At 32.5% G+C, this 15,353-nt stretch overlaps 2 protein-coding genes across 3 annotated transcripts in view; both read left to right on the top strand.

Annotated features, from left to right (window-relative positions):
- Window positions 1–15,353, top strand: part of Nca (neurocalcin homolog) — a 111,784-nt gene that overhangs the window by 72,795 nt on the left and 23,636 nt on the right. The window lies entirely within an intron of this gene.
- LOC148276257 (neuronal calcium sensor 2) overlaps window positions 1–15,353 on the top strand; it is an 85,598-nt gene that overhangs the window by 66,926 nt on the left and 3,319 nt on the right. For both annotated transcript variants that reach the window (XM_088234528.1, XM_088234529.1), the window contains 2 exons: window positions 14,394–14,518; window positions 14,602–14,745. In XM_088234528.1, coding sequence (XP_088090654.1) covers window positions 14,394–14,518; window positions 14,602–14,745 — 269 coding nt within the window. The remainder of the gene's footprint in view (window positions 1–14,393; window positions 14,519–14,601; window positions 14,746–15,353) is intronic.

The following is a 15,353-nucleotide window of genomic DNA, read 5'->3' as shown; positions in this document are numbered from 1 at the left end:
TCAAATATGTTCGTACAGCATAATTATTTTTACATTTCTTTGATTGCTATTGATATATTTTTTCAGTTGTAATACAATCCGTCGGGATTTAAAAATTGCCGATCGATATCAAATTCCGTTTTACAATTAAACGAACAAAGCTTTCCGCGACGTAACTTATTGATTGGCAATGATTACGGCTTCTAGAGACGGATACCGCCCGCTTTTTATAGCCTGTCTTGTTTATTACATCGACATCTAAACCGAGGTGGACAGGGGATTAACGAGTAAACGTAGAGCTTTATCACGCGGTCGTACAATAATGATTTTCTTAATACATTACAGCGCGGACTGTAACATTAGAACGATAACTATAGATGAACTATTCAAGGTGGGTCGTAACAATTGTATGTAAAATCCACGTTTCTAATTATGTCAGGCGGGTTAGCAACGTATATATTAGGGTGGATCGATCTTGTAAGGAGAAAAAAAAAAGATATTATTGAAATGGCCCTATGCGGAAAAGATGTTCCATAGTATGTAGAATAAGGGGAAAAATATATATATATTTTTAATGATAAGATTTGCCATAAATCCTTGTTTTGGTAAGATATTTTTGGATACTATAAATGACTGTTTTTTTCTGCAATTTAAATATGCATAAATTATCATCATTAATTAAATAATATATTACGATGGCTTTAATAAATAACCCCTTTCCCGCATCCTCTCAAATAAGTTCGTAAAACTGGGCGAGCGGCCGTCAGAATAGCATTATAGACCGCTGTTCCCGCTTAATAAATTACTATTATAATTTGTGAATTGTGCGTGTCCATGTAGACATTTCTACACCGTGTAAACAAATTGTTAAGAAGTTAGAAGGTATCTAAAAACTAGTATAAATCCCAATAATTAAGCACAATATCATTTTGAGAAAATGCGAGCAAACTGAAGCAGCGTGTGGGCGAGAGTACTGACTTTACAATAGAGTCGGATATTGTTGAAAGCGCATCCCAAATCTCGAAAACTTCACATTTGAAGTGACCAAATTTCCAGCTAGAACATAAGATCGGTATGGCGTTTTTGATCGAGCAGAGACAGCTATCGTGTCAGCTGCACTTAAGATGTTGACCTTATATCACGAAGCACAACATATCGAACGTCATTGATTGAATTTTAAATTCGGAAAGAGAACAAAAACAAGAACCAGATTATCATATCAGCCAGTTGGAGCAGATTCTGATCAGATTAATTGAAATTTTGATGGACGTAAAGGCAAGACCATATTTTTTTTTTAAAACGCTGAAGAAAAATCAAAACGAAAAACACATAAGTCTGGTAAAAAAACTTGAGTTTGAGTATATTAGTCACGTTTTCGTAAATGTCAGAAGAGTTGAAGAGATAGAAACAATGGGAAACACATAATAAGGTTTGATATCGATCTTACTTACAGAGCTGGTTGCGATTGGATTCGATGGAACAGTGGTTTGTGTGCCAGTTACATTCCAATAAACTTTCACATTGTCATTTTTTCCAAATTAAGATGGAAATGCAATTGGCCTCAGAAGCTTCACAGGAGAAATATGAAAATTGTTATATGGCGAGAAGCTGCCTATAGTTTTATTCACCTCAATAGAATGCAAGCTACCTGAAGTCACTAATAAGAAAGGTTTAAGCACTGATCAGCTATACTTAATGGACATTGTAAAACTATCAAGTTTGGGGATTGCAATTAAAGTCCACTGAAGAGAACCCCTAGAAAAATCTGGCACTCGAGGTGGCATTCAGGAGAATTCCGAGAGCCCGCAAAATAGAACGGACTGTAATTGCAACAAGTATCCGAATATTCTGATTGCCAGAATGTGATATTTATGCAACAGAAGTGAGATAATCTGACAGAGCCTCGAATGACTGAACAATTTACATATAAGATGATTTCAGACGCAATAGGAGACACGTCAATTATTCAGGAGGCCATACTACCTTCCATCAAGCGGTTTTTCTGTCACAGTCAAGCCACACGAATTGTAAAAATAGTTGACAAAATATCAGTTTCTGTCCAAAGTTAACAAAAAAGAAACAGGTTTATAAAAAAACCGCACAAATCAAGAAAATTAATGCCAGTGTTTAACACTAGTAATAACCGTAAACTGTAATTTTGATGTTTTTTTTAGCATGTAAAAAATATTCTGAAACTGATCAATACATATATATATTTATATTTTTAAATTAAATCCATTGTGCTTGTATTTTACCTCTGTAATAAATACTAAAAAAATATTTACTTACTTTAAAAAAAACATACATTACTACCATGAAAATGCTAAAATATCTAAACTTTTCAATAGTCTCGCGGCAAATATTATCGTAAAAATGTTTTTTTTTTTTGTTTATTTTTCCCCTTAATCTATAGGCCAAAGAACGTCTTTTCCGCATAAGGCCGTAGTGAATTTTCAAAAAAATAAGAAATCAAACCACCTTGGTATGCATGCCTGCTAATGAAATCAGGGCCCGTACAACAATGGCAAATCAACAGATTTATCTTCATTTTTTTATAAATTCAATTCAAATTTCCTGTATGAAAATGTGAATATTTATATAAAATTATTTTTGAAACATGATCGGTCACGGATTACGGATGAAAATGCTTATTTTTGCAAATTTTCATACGAATATATTGCTAATATATATATGCTTTCTTACAAAAAAATATGTTTTACTTTAATACAATCTAAGATAACTTCCCATAATAATACGAGCCCAGAGCCTGTATTACAATGGGAAGTTAACATTTATCTTCAATTTTATCTACAAACTAAAATTAAGTTTTCTGTTTGAAAAATAGAATATGTTAAGATTTTTTTCTAAAAATGTTCAATTACAGGTTACCGACGAAGATACAAATATGCACATTTTCGTACATAAATATCGATTTTACTTTATACCGTCTCGACATGTACCGATGAAGATAGCGTCTGTAATCGCGGGCCCGGTAGGTAGCTCGAATTATTAAGAAACATATAATGCGATAATTTCGTCTATATTCTATATTTTATAACCTTTGAAAGAGAATAAGTTCAAAATGATTTCTAATTTTGTTGAGATTTTTCTGCGTTTATTTTTATTTAATTTGTGTTTCGCACAAAGAATAAGCGAATCGATCAGTCCAAAAATCCAACTGGCGCACGAAAGAAATGAGGTTCTCGTGTAAGAAACTGTAACTTCGTCAAAAGGCACAGGCTAAAAACGTTTCCTTGGAAACGTACAACGCACATAGGTCACGTACTCGTATACTAGGTAAAGCAAACTTAGTTGAGGCGAACACGGATGTATAACTTCATAGTTTGTATACTGACCCGTATTTCAATGGGAATTCGTTTCGTAAGTTCGTTCGTATGTTGTATATCCATCGCACTCTAACGCAATCAAAATCGTATTTCGCTCTCGTACGAATGAACGAAACGGTGACAGAATAAAAGCTCAGTGTTCCTTTTCGGTCCACATTATATTTTATTCCATTACTATAATTTACAGATATTTTATTTGAAATAAACGGTGCGTCATTTGAAAAATATATGTCCACTTCCTGGTATACAACTTAACGCGTTTGACTTCCGCGCGTGGGATCTCAAGTTCGATACCCGACGGGTTGGCAATGTCAATATTTCATATTTATTAATTAGAATAATAATTATACAAATTGTTTTTTTTAAATATTTAATGAATGAATGGAAGAAACTATTTTTGAATTAAAAGTTTTATAAATGGCAGTTTCGCAATTTGAAATGTTTGTTTTTTTAAGTGTTATTGTTAATCCCAGTAGATGAAATAAAATACATTAAAAAATGTTTGTAATAATAAATTAAAAGAACACTCTTTAAGTGCGTTATGGATATTCTAATATTATATCGTTATGTTCATGTCCAATGAACGCACGCCTTGCTATACTCACCTTCATAAGCCTATAGAGATACACCGATACACACCTTTTGTATGTGTTTGTTCGCCTCAACTTACGTTGCGTTAACTATAGGTAGGGGTCACATTACTATGAACTAATTGAATTAAACAAAGACATTAACGATCGTTTATGCGAAATATCGTGTTTGGTGCAGCATGCATTATTTAGGTTTCAATTTCGTGTAGCCGAACAAGATGACTTATTCTCTTTGACGATTCACTACTAAATTAGCGAAGCCAGATGCCGAAAACGGAAAAACTCAAGTTTAAATCCATACATTATTTTAGTATAATATTCATCATCATTGTTAAAACGAACGAAGTTTAAAATATACACGCACGATTATTCAGATGAAGCATAAAAAGTGGAATTTAGGAGTATCTTGTGATTGTTTTAACCGAAATTGAGTAATATTTCTACAAATTAATTCCGGATTACTTTGTGACAAGTGAAATTGTGAAGGACATAATATTTACCGATAAAAGTGAGTTTAACTTTAAAATATTTTGAATCTGACAACTGTCATTTCAATATAAAATAAGTAAAAGAGACAAGAACGAAGCTAATTCATTTCTTTAATCTAATTGGTCAACTGCTTAGCTCAGACGCCCAGCTAATTATTCACGTTCAGGCTCGAAACACATAAATTATTGATATTCTGGTGATCCAATAGATGGCAGTAGATTTCATCGATATTTTTTTTCGTGTTCACTCGATTGCATTTACTGTTAACAAGGCGTAACCCTTCATAACATAAAGAAAATGAATGACATTACTTGCAATAAGTGTTCTAACATCGTGAGCCCATCAAAAGCACTTAAGTGCTCACGGTGTTATGGAAGTACCCACTACTCTTGTATGGGCACATCCGCAGCAAATTTACGGAAAATGTCACAAATCACACGTTCAAATTGGAAATGTGATGTGTGCAAAACCCAGGACCCAAGATCCAGAGCGTCCAGTCCACACGTGATTAATGTCAATCCTACCTCGCCCATTGCCACCGCCACCATGGAGAACATATTGAGTGAAATCAAATCACTTAGGGAAAGCAACCAACATATACTACAAGAATTTAAAAGCTTTAACAGTAATATTTCCACGGAACTGAGAGATATAAAAGCTACGCTGGAGTTTCTTACAGGTGAGTATGATCAGCTTAAATCAGATGCCACAGTGAATAAAAAAACCATAATTAAGTTGATGTCAGACAACCAGACACTTACTGCCAGTAATGAGTTACTTGTCAGGCAGGTTAACATGCTTAATCAAATTAATCGCCAATGTAATGTAGAATTACAATTGGTACCCGAAGAAAAATCCGAAAACCTCACAGAGATCATCCGCAAATTAGGCGCCGCAGTAGCATATCCAATTGACGAGGAACAAATATTGGCCTGCTACAGAGCTCCTCAGATTAACAAGGAATCCATAAGACCGAAAAGTATTATTTTCCAACTACCGAGTATTCGTACCAGGGATGGACTTTTGACCGCAGTAAGAAATTTCAACAATAAGAACAAACTCAAGAAATTAAACGCGGAACACATTGGCATAAACAATAAATCTCCCATTTTTGTAATAGAGCATCTAACTAAGGAAAATAAAGACCTTCACGCTGCAACCCGGCACTCGGCTAGAGAAAAAAACTTTCGATTTACCTGGGTCAGGAATGGAAAAATTTTTCTTCGCAAAGATGAAAATTCTCCTGTTATACATATTGCCAGTAAGGAAAGTTTATCAAAACTGTAACTTGTTGGCTTTTTATTCTGTATTTTGCTCTTATTTTGTTTCTTCGTTCTCTCATTTTTTAAGCTTGAAAAACATATTATCTTGTATTTATTTTTATTTTATAAGTATCACAGATGTATCTTTTTGTAGCTATAACTTTTATCTTACAATTTTTGTATGCATATTCTTTTACATTTCTTGCTTTCATCTTATAGGTTTATTCTCTTATATTTTTAATTTGTATTTTAAAGATGGACCAGACACGTCTTTTTGTAGTTATATCCTTTATCTTAGAAACTTTATTAGCGTAGTCTTTTATATTTCTTGTTTTAATCTCACAAATTTAAGAAACATATTTTTCTTTATTTTTAACATGTATTTTAAAGGTATAACAGACATGTCTTTTTATATTTATAATATCCATATTACAAATTTTATTAGCACATTATTTTTTAATTCTTATTTTAATTTTATAAGCTTAAGAAACATTTTCTCATATATTTGTTATATTTATTTTGAAGGTATAACAGACGTGTCTTTTTGTAGTTATAACCTTTACCATGTAAGTCCTCTAAGCGTTTTGTTTTGCGTCGGTTGTCTCAATTTTATACACTTGAAAGGCGTTTTCTCTTTTACATTATATTTTTATTTTATAAATATTGCAAACATATATTTTTGTACATACAAACTTTATCTTGCATGTTTCAAAATCATTTTTTTCATTTGTATTTCTTATTTTCATTTTACAAATCTGAAAAACAAATACTCTAGTATTTTAAATTTTGATCTTTTAAATATTAAAGACACTCATATTTTTTATCTTTATTTTATAAATATTACACGCGCATATTATTTTGCTTTTAATATTTTTCTTACTACTCTTGAATGCACACAATTTTGTTTCCTTTATTTTAGATTTAAAAGATCGATAAATTGTTTCACTCGTATTTTTGATCTTTATTTTGTTATACGTATATTTTCTTATAGTTATAACCTTTATCTCGCAAATTTTATATGCATACTGTCTTGTATTTTTTACCTTTACTATATAAATTTTACAGGCATTTTCTTTTATATTCATAACTTTTATCCTTTAATATGTAAGAACATGTTTAATTTTATTTTTAACCTTTTTTTAACAGTCTTGAATTTTTGTAATAACCACTATTTTTTAAGTTTAAAATGCATGAGCTGGTCGATCTACTATTACTTTTTATGTTTATATTATGTACCACCTACAACTATAACAGGTTGGAAGCTATCAGATATACATTTACAAATTGCTTATTATATTTGTGTTATAAACATAAAACAAATCATTGCTTATTATACTCTTCAAAACCAAGGCCATGTTCTCAAAGTCTTATCCTCAAATTACCGGCGCTAGTTTTTTTGAAAATGTCTCTGACGTAAACCGGATGATGGTACAAGAACAAGTAACAAGAAATAGTGGAATGAGCTCTACAAACTTAGAAAAAAAATATTCCTTAATTCAGGATTATGTTGCTGTTGAGACCTCTCTGCGTATAATGTATATGAACGCAAGAAGCATGCGTAACAAAGTGGATGAAATTGAAGAAACTGTAAAAGCTGTTAATAGTATCATACATATCTTAGTAATAACAGAAACCTGGCTGACAGAAGGAGAGGAAGTTTTCTTCAACTTTACTGGATACACGGGCATATATTCATCGAGAAATAATGAACGCGGAGGAGGGGTCGCTATATATGTTCATACAACATTAAATCATAGTTTAATAGAAAAATGTAACTCTGATAACACCTTCCTAGGAATCAATGTAACTGGTAAAAATTTCAAACCCTTTAAACTTTATGCTTTCTATCGTAAACCGTCTGGCAATATCACAAACTTCTTCACCTGCCTTGAAAATATTTTACAAAAAACCAAACAAGACACAATTATTACTGGGGATTTTAACTTAGATATTCTTAAAAACAACGAACATACTAGTCGCTATATTAACACATTACAATCGTACGATTTTCGCATTTGCAACATGACATTTCCCACAAGAATCACGCAAAACTGTTCCTCTTTGATTGATCACTTTATTTTAAACACAAAAAACATATCCGGCGTTATTTCAAATATTGATGATCCTCTCAGCGACCATAACTTGCTCATATATGATTATAAAAACAACATAAAAATATGCCCAAATAACAGAATATACAAACTTCATGAAAATACAAAGATAGACTACCAAAAGCTTAAAACCTATTTTCAAAGCCATAGTTTTAATCATATAAATAATATCAATGAAAACTATACTAATTTTGATGAACATGTAAGAAAAGCGATTGTCCACAGCAAAAACTCAACTCGATCTAGAAATAGAAATGGATATCTAGGCAATACTCCATGGTTTGACCAAAAACTAAGCCTGTTAATAAAACAAAGGAATATTCTACACCGACAATGGAAACTTGATCCTTGTAATATTAATCTTATGCATCTTAAAAACAGAGCTAGAAATGATGTCACTAACTACCGAAGGATCGCTAAAGTAAATTATTATAAGCAACAATTTCAGGAAAACATGTACAATCCACGGAAAACTTGGAAAACAATCAATTCTATTTTCTCCAATAATAGATCCCAATCTAAATCTGTATGTGAGTGTCTAGATGTAAATGGAAAACAATATACTGATTCTAAACAAATGGCAACAATGTTTAACGACTTTTTTCTATCAATAGGTGAAAAATTATCGGCAGTTATTATTACTACATCGCCTGACCGAAATACCATTTACACACAACAGAAAGCTAATCAATCACTCTACATGCCACTTACAAAAAAAAATGAGATCGCAAAACTAATTTCTCTCCTTAAATCTAAAGCAGCTCCTGGATCAGATAATCTTACAGCATCTTTATTTAAAATATGTAAAAACGAACTTATTGACCATCTTGTTGTTATTATTAATCAATCATTGTCACAGGGTATTTTTCCAGATAAATTAAAGATCGCAAAAATAATACCAATTTACAAAGATGACTGCAGTAAAAATGTCCAAAATTATAGACCGATATCTATTCTCCCGGTTTGTTCTAAATTGTTTGAATATGTAATTAAAGATAGACTCACAAAATATCTAAACGCAAATGATATCCTTTCGAAAAGTCAATACGGCTTTATAAAACAATCTAATACAAAAGTTGCAGCATTAGATTTTGTTTCATCCATTCAGAGTTATCTTGATAAAGGCCTTTACACTGCGGCAATTTTTATAGATCTCAAAAAAGCCTTTGATACAGTCAACCATAAAATTTTATTGGAAAAATTGGAACATATTGGAGTTTGTGGTACTTCTCTTGATTTACTAACCTCGTATTTAGAAAATCGAAAATGTTTTGCTGAAGTGGGAGGTGAGCATAGTGAAATGGGGGATATTACATGTGGTGTCCCACAAGGTTCTATTCTTGGCCCACTTCTCTTCCTGATCTATATAAATGACCTACCGAACTTGAAATTCATGGGAACAATACAACTCTATGCTGATGACACGATTATTTACTTTAACAGTCCAAACCTTGTGAATTTACAAAATCAAATGGAACATGACGTTTCCCAGCTTACGACATGGTTAAAAATCAATAAATTAACATTAAATGCAAAAAAATCCCACTATTTAATATTTGGAAATAAACTTAATATAAATTTGAATATAGCAATTGGTTCAGATCGACTTGAAAAAAAATATGTTACTAAATATTTAGGCTTAACCATAGATTCAAAACTAACCTGGAATGATCAGTTTAATCATGTAAAATCTAAAATTGCGCCAATTGCTGGAATCCTGTATAGACTTCAGAACATGCTTCCGACAACACTTCTTCGGGCCGTATATTTTGCCATGTTTCACTCTCATCTATCCTATCTTACCTGTGTCTGGGGATTTGCGACGAAAAAGAGGATTGCGGAAATACAGGTTCTACAAAATAGAGCAATAAGAAATGTATTTCGTTTTCGAAGAGATAAAAGCATAAAGGAGATATATTCCGAGACAAATATAGTTCCTTTTAGTATTTTACCTTCATATGAAATAACTAACACTTTTTTACAAATTTTGCAACATAAATTAAACTCAAATTTAGCGCTTACTTTTAACAGTGATATACATAACCATCGCACACGATCTCATAACTGTCTACATTTACCCCCTGTACACTCCTCTAAATTCGGATTGAGGTCACTCCTCTACATTGCCTCTACTCAATATAACCTCCTGCCTATTCACTTTAAATCAATTTCTTACCAGTCTACGAATGGAAATCAAATAACACTAAAAAATCATTTCCTCAAATTATTTCTCGATAACCCTTAACCCATGTGATTTAATGTTAAATAATATATTATAATTTGTTTTTAAAAAGGTCTCCAAAATATGTCCATTTTTGTTTTAATTATGTTCAACAAAATGTATTTTTATTTTTTATCTGATAATCTTAAATTGTATCAATCCCAGAATGAGTTTGCTAACTCATGGGAATACAATTGTGTTTTTGTACATTTTTGTATTTTGAAATAAAAAAAAATAATATTCGTCCGCACCTGATGGATGGTGCGTCGGGCACTGAATTAATAAATGCAGAGTATATCGATTATCTGTCACAAGAAGGTAAGGTGATCAGCCTTACGCTTCAGGCGCCAGTCCAGGAACATGAAATATTGCGGTGTATAATCGATCACCTTTTTAGTCAATATTTCATGTCGACCTTTCCAGGAATCGAACCCGTGGCCTCAAGCGTGGTAGGCGAATGCGCCAACCACTAAACTACGAGTAGGACTTTCCTCCACTCGATTAACTTCCTTCAGGATTTTTACCTGAGAGCAGCCATCGAGCCAAAAGCGCTCGTTCAGCATTCTAATGGTTCTATTTCACACACATAACTGTATTCTTAATCCGCCCGGACAAAGATATTATTAGAAGCGTAATATTAGTCGAATCTAATTACCGTATTTTCGTACCAAAAGACGCACTTTTTTACTCGACCGAAAATTGGTTTGCGTCTTATGGTCCGATGCGTCTGATCGTCCGCAAAATACGGTAATCAACGAATTATTTTATCAAAATATGCACGAAATTGATACAAGAAAGTGTTCGTTTCGCGAATGGTCGTGCATGTTACGGATATGGGACACGAACAAACCTTTTCACCTTAGCGAAACAAAAGCGCGATGTGCTATGCACTTGACATTTGCGTTCGCGCTTCCCGCTTCATACAAATTATTTTCGAACGAAAACCTCTATGTCATCCTGTGCCAACGCCTGTATACTGTACACTGCAAATGTACTCTGAAAATGGTCTGAATGTAGGTTGCCGTGTTTATGGTTCGGGTAATCGCTACTCGGAGCTATAGGACGCCTTCTTTAGCTTTGAATGGCGAAAACCTCTCCTCAATGAGAGCAAAACGAAATTGAAAAGCGCCTTACAAAACACATCCTTCATAATTCCTGAATTGTGAGCACACCTTTCTCCTCCCTGTTTTATTTTTATGTAAAAAATCATGAATTGTCCATATTATTCACGTAGCGCGCGGCTTTGAAATAAAATAAAGAATTCATCATTTCGTTTTCGTCGCGTGACGAGATAATATATTAAAATGTTTGTAAACTATATTTGAATCGTTTCCATGATTGCTTTCGTGTACTCTGCAGCAATAGCTGCAGAGTACACGAATGTGGTGATCAATATACTGTTTCTAACTTCAAATTTAATTCTTTGTCCTAATTTTAACAGCGTTTGACATCGATATTTCGCATTTAAATTATTTTTTAAAAAAGGGATGAAATTAGTCACAATCACCACTCGATATTTCGAAATTTTTTCCGAAATCGAAACCGGGGCAGAAACTTTTTCGGCCAAATTTTTGGCCGAAACTGAAAATATAATCTTTCACAAATAATTATTTATTCAGCTGAAATTTAAATTTAAATTTGATTGGAAGCATGTATTTAAATATTTATTTTTACCTTGCAGTTTTTGTAATAAATTATCGAAATGCATTGTGATTGTCTATCAAAGCCGTTTATTTTTTAATTAAAATGAGAATTTTAAACAATTATTTTCATAAATGTGCATTTGAATGAATTTTAATGTAAAAAAATATCCGCATTTCCTCAACTCTTCTATCTGTTGACTTTGGTAAAGTCAAAGAGCTGCAATCTTTATTGATGTGGGTGGGATTCATCTGGGTTAATTATTTGCCCCTTTTAACCAGCCAATGACAGGTCGTAAGCCCTGTAAATGCCAGTCTTCCATATTCCTTTTTTTGTATGAAAATGATTTTTTAACACAATTAGTTTGGGAGTCCTCACTCAGGAACCCTTTTCTAAGGAGGACTGAACGGTTTTCAATATTTTACATGACATTAACTTTTATTTTATTTATTTCTTCTGTTATTTAGCTTGCTTGTCCTGTTTGTTGTCGATTTAGCGATTGTTCTCGCTTTATTCGTTTTTTTGGTTTTGGTTTCAATTGCCAGAATTGTTGAAAGGGGATCAGTTTGTAGTAGATGTAAAAATTACAGTCTTCGTAACCAATTTTAGTTTTACTCATTATGTGGTCAACACATATTCTCAGAAATGTTTTCTCTCTCTGTTGCAATAAATTTCAATCTTAATAACTCCCCAGAGAGCCTTGTCCACCCTTGTCTATAAACATTTGGACATACTCAATCATCATCATCATCAGTGGCGCTACATCCCATTGTGGGCCCTGGCCTCCTCCAGAAATTGTCTCCATTCGTCCCTGCACCCCGCGGCTCTTCTCCAGTTCGTCAGGCCAATCGCTCTAATGTCACTTTCCACATTATCCAGCCATCTTAATTTTGGTCTGCCTCTGCTTCGTCTGCCTTCCGGAGTGGTATAAATAATATTTTTTAAGGTACAGTTATCATTCATTCTGTGCACATGGCCCAACCATTGTAATCTTCTTATTTTGATGAATTGTGCAATGTTGTTGCAACATACTCAATATATTGATCAAAATATTTAGGAAAGATGACATATGTAAATGACTAAATATGTAAGTATGTAAGTATGTTTGACTTGAGTACATATTATATTTATCATTTGTTTATTATATTTTTTAAACTTATTTATTTATTCATATAAAGATAGATAAATAGAAAAATAAAATAACGTATTCCTAACTCTATGAGGCCAAGAGTTCTATGTTGAGTTGGGATACAACATGGTAGAAAGTGGAAGCAACACTTAAAATAAAAATTATTTTAAAAATATAGAAGATAAATATACACCGTATTCGCAGGAGTTGCAAAACATAGTTTATCATATCTCACTGTAATCACTACCATCAATTTTCTACCACGTTTTATTCTGCTATTGATCTCATTCAGTCCCTATACTTTGCATGAACCCTAAATCTGTCATCTTTCAAGCCAGAAGTGGGATGTTTTCTAGTGCTGTTCATAATCATTTTCTTATTATATTTATTGCCTTTTGGCCAATATATTTCTTCAGGGTTCGTAACTTGTCAGTGGGTATCATTGGTTGTTTAAATCTTTACCCCCTACTCGGAACCTAAGAGAAACTGTCCATATATTCATAAAATTATTTCATTTGCAAATTGGTCTCTTTCGATGCAAACTTAACTAATAATAATAATAAGACAAATTAAAGAAAAAAAAGGAAAAAGTTTAGATATACCAAATAAAAAATAGTTTCTTTTAGGTCCAGTTGCACCACAAAAATATAAGTTAAATAATCATTGTTTTGGTCAAAATGGGCAAACTAGGTTGTTTTATGTTACTTTTTCATGCAATAAATATTTTTCCATTTTGACAGAAACGTAACATTGAAATTAAATGAATTAATTAATTTAATTTAGTATTTATTTTTAATGTATTTTTTTGGTACAAATGGCTCATAGTCTACAATTGCATTTCTCTTTTTGAATTCCTGTGTGTTATAAGATTGTAGCGATTATTATTGATCCCCGGTACCCTAGTTAATGCTGGTTTTTGACATTATTTCTCATCGGATACACAGTAATAGACATTGGAAGTTTAATAATATGATGCACAATTTGCCCTTATGTCCATGGCATAAAACAAGGACAGTAAGGTTTCTCCCTTTAAGGTAGAGTTTCAAGGAGAGTGTCTGAAGTTAGTGAAACTGAGGCAGTATAATGTACTGAAATTTGTAAATGTATGAGAGGTCAGACGAGCAGAGCGACACTGACACCTGACACCTGACACCGACCTCCCACGTTATAGATACATGCATTATACGGCCGCAGCTTTGCTGACTCTACAAATGCTTTACTCAGAACTCTACCCTTGCTCAATCAGTATGTTAACTTGACATTTGACATAACAGACTATTAATTATTTACACTTGGGATAGGTACAGATCGCCTTTTTGGTCCAGATTAGCTAGTAATGTTTTGCGTTAATCAGGACCATTTTTTGTTACATGCGTGCTATATAATTGATCAATGTTTATAAGTAATATAAAACCATTATTACTCTCGAGTGTTGTTTGATCTGTAAAATGTGTATAATCTGAGTGGTTGGCTGTGTATATTTGTACATTTGCGCCATTACTGTAATATATCAATGAAAACCACTGCTTATTGCTTGAATTACTGTGTTGTTGACATTAGACTTTCTATGTTTTCTGATGTTATTTAATGTTGTGTAACATATAGTTTTCTCATTTCTTTGTAGACTGTCAAAGAATCATGGGTTGCTTCGGAAGCAAGGACAAATTGACCAAAGAGGATATGGATTTCCTTAAATCTCACACAAGATATGATGAAACAACAATCAAAGAGTGGTACAAAGGCTTTAAGGTGTGTAGTTATTTGTTACCTTCTACTTTGCAAAAAATAATGATTTCTCTTATTAAATTATTTGTTTATATTATAATTTATAGCAAGACTGTCCTAATGGAAGGTTGACTCCTGCAAAATTTGTCGATATGTACAAGATGTTCTTCCCATCTGGAAATGCAGAAGAATTCTGTGATCATGTATTTCGAACATTCGACATGGACAAAAATGGCTACATTGATTTTAAGGTACGTCTTGGTACATTATTTATTTATTTATTTATCAGAAATTCATTCAAGTGCAGCAGTGTAACATAAGTATGTAAATGAAGTTAAAAGTGAGAATAACATAGTACATAACATGTACTGCATTCTTATTACCCTAAATAACTGAAATATGAATCACTCAACTAATATTTCTTGTGAAAGTAGCGATCTTTGAAAAATTAACAAAATAGTCTGTGGTAGATTTCTCTATAGACTCATTCTGCTGTTGAGTGTGGCAAATTGTCATTTTTTTATCTGCCATAATACGATGCTTTGAGACTTTGCTGAATCTCAGATCTGAATCTGTACCTCAGAGGCAGAAGGATGCAAATCCAAACGTCAAATGTTTAAAAATAGCCAAAATAATCAACACTCTCTAAGTGATTACTAATAATTCAGAACATTAATTTGTATTTTCAGTATCGTAATACATTGGTTCTTTCATTATAAGACTTATATTTCTTCAAAATCAATAGGCATTATAATAAACTGGATACGAAAATTGAAATGTCATTTTATCAAATTCTGGATTTGCATCCGTCTACCTCTGAGGTACAGATATGTTTTTTAATATTAATTCATGCAATTAG

Source organism: Micrasema longulum, unplaced genomic scaffold, assembly GCF_059751315.1.
Source record: "Micrasema longulum isolate JH-2025_06_02 unplaced genomic scaffold, ASM5975131v1 h1tg001253l, whole genome shotgun sequence".
Taxonomy (NCBI): domain Eukaryota; kingdom Metazoa; phylum Arthropoda; class Insecta; order Trichoptera; family Brachycentridae; genus Micrasema; species Micrasema longulum.
The sequence above is the reverse complement of the archived record's forward strand: the minus strand, read 5'-3'. Positions and strand labels throughout refer to the sequence as shown.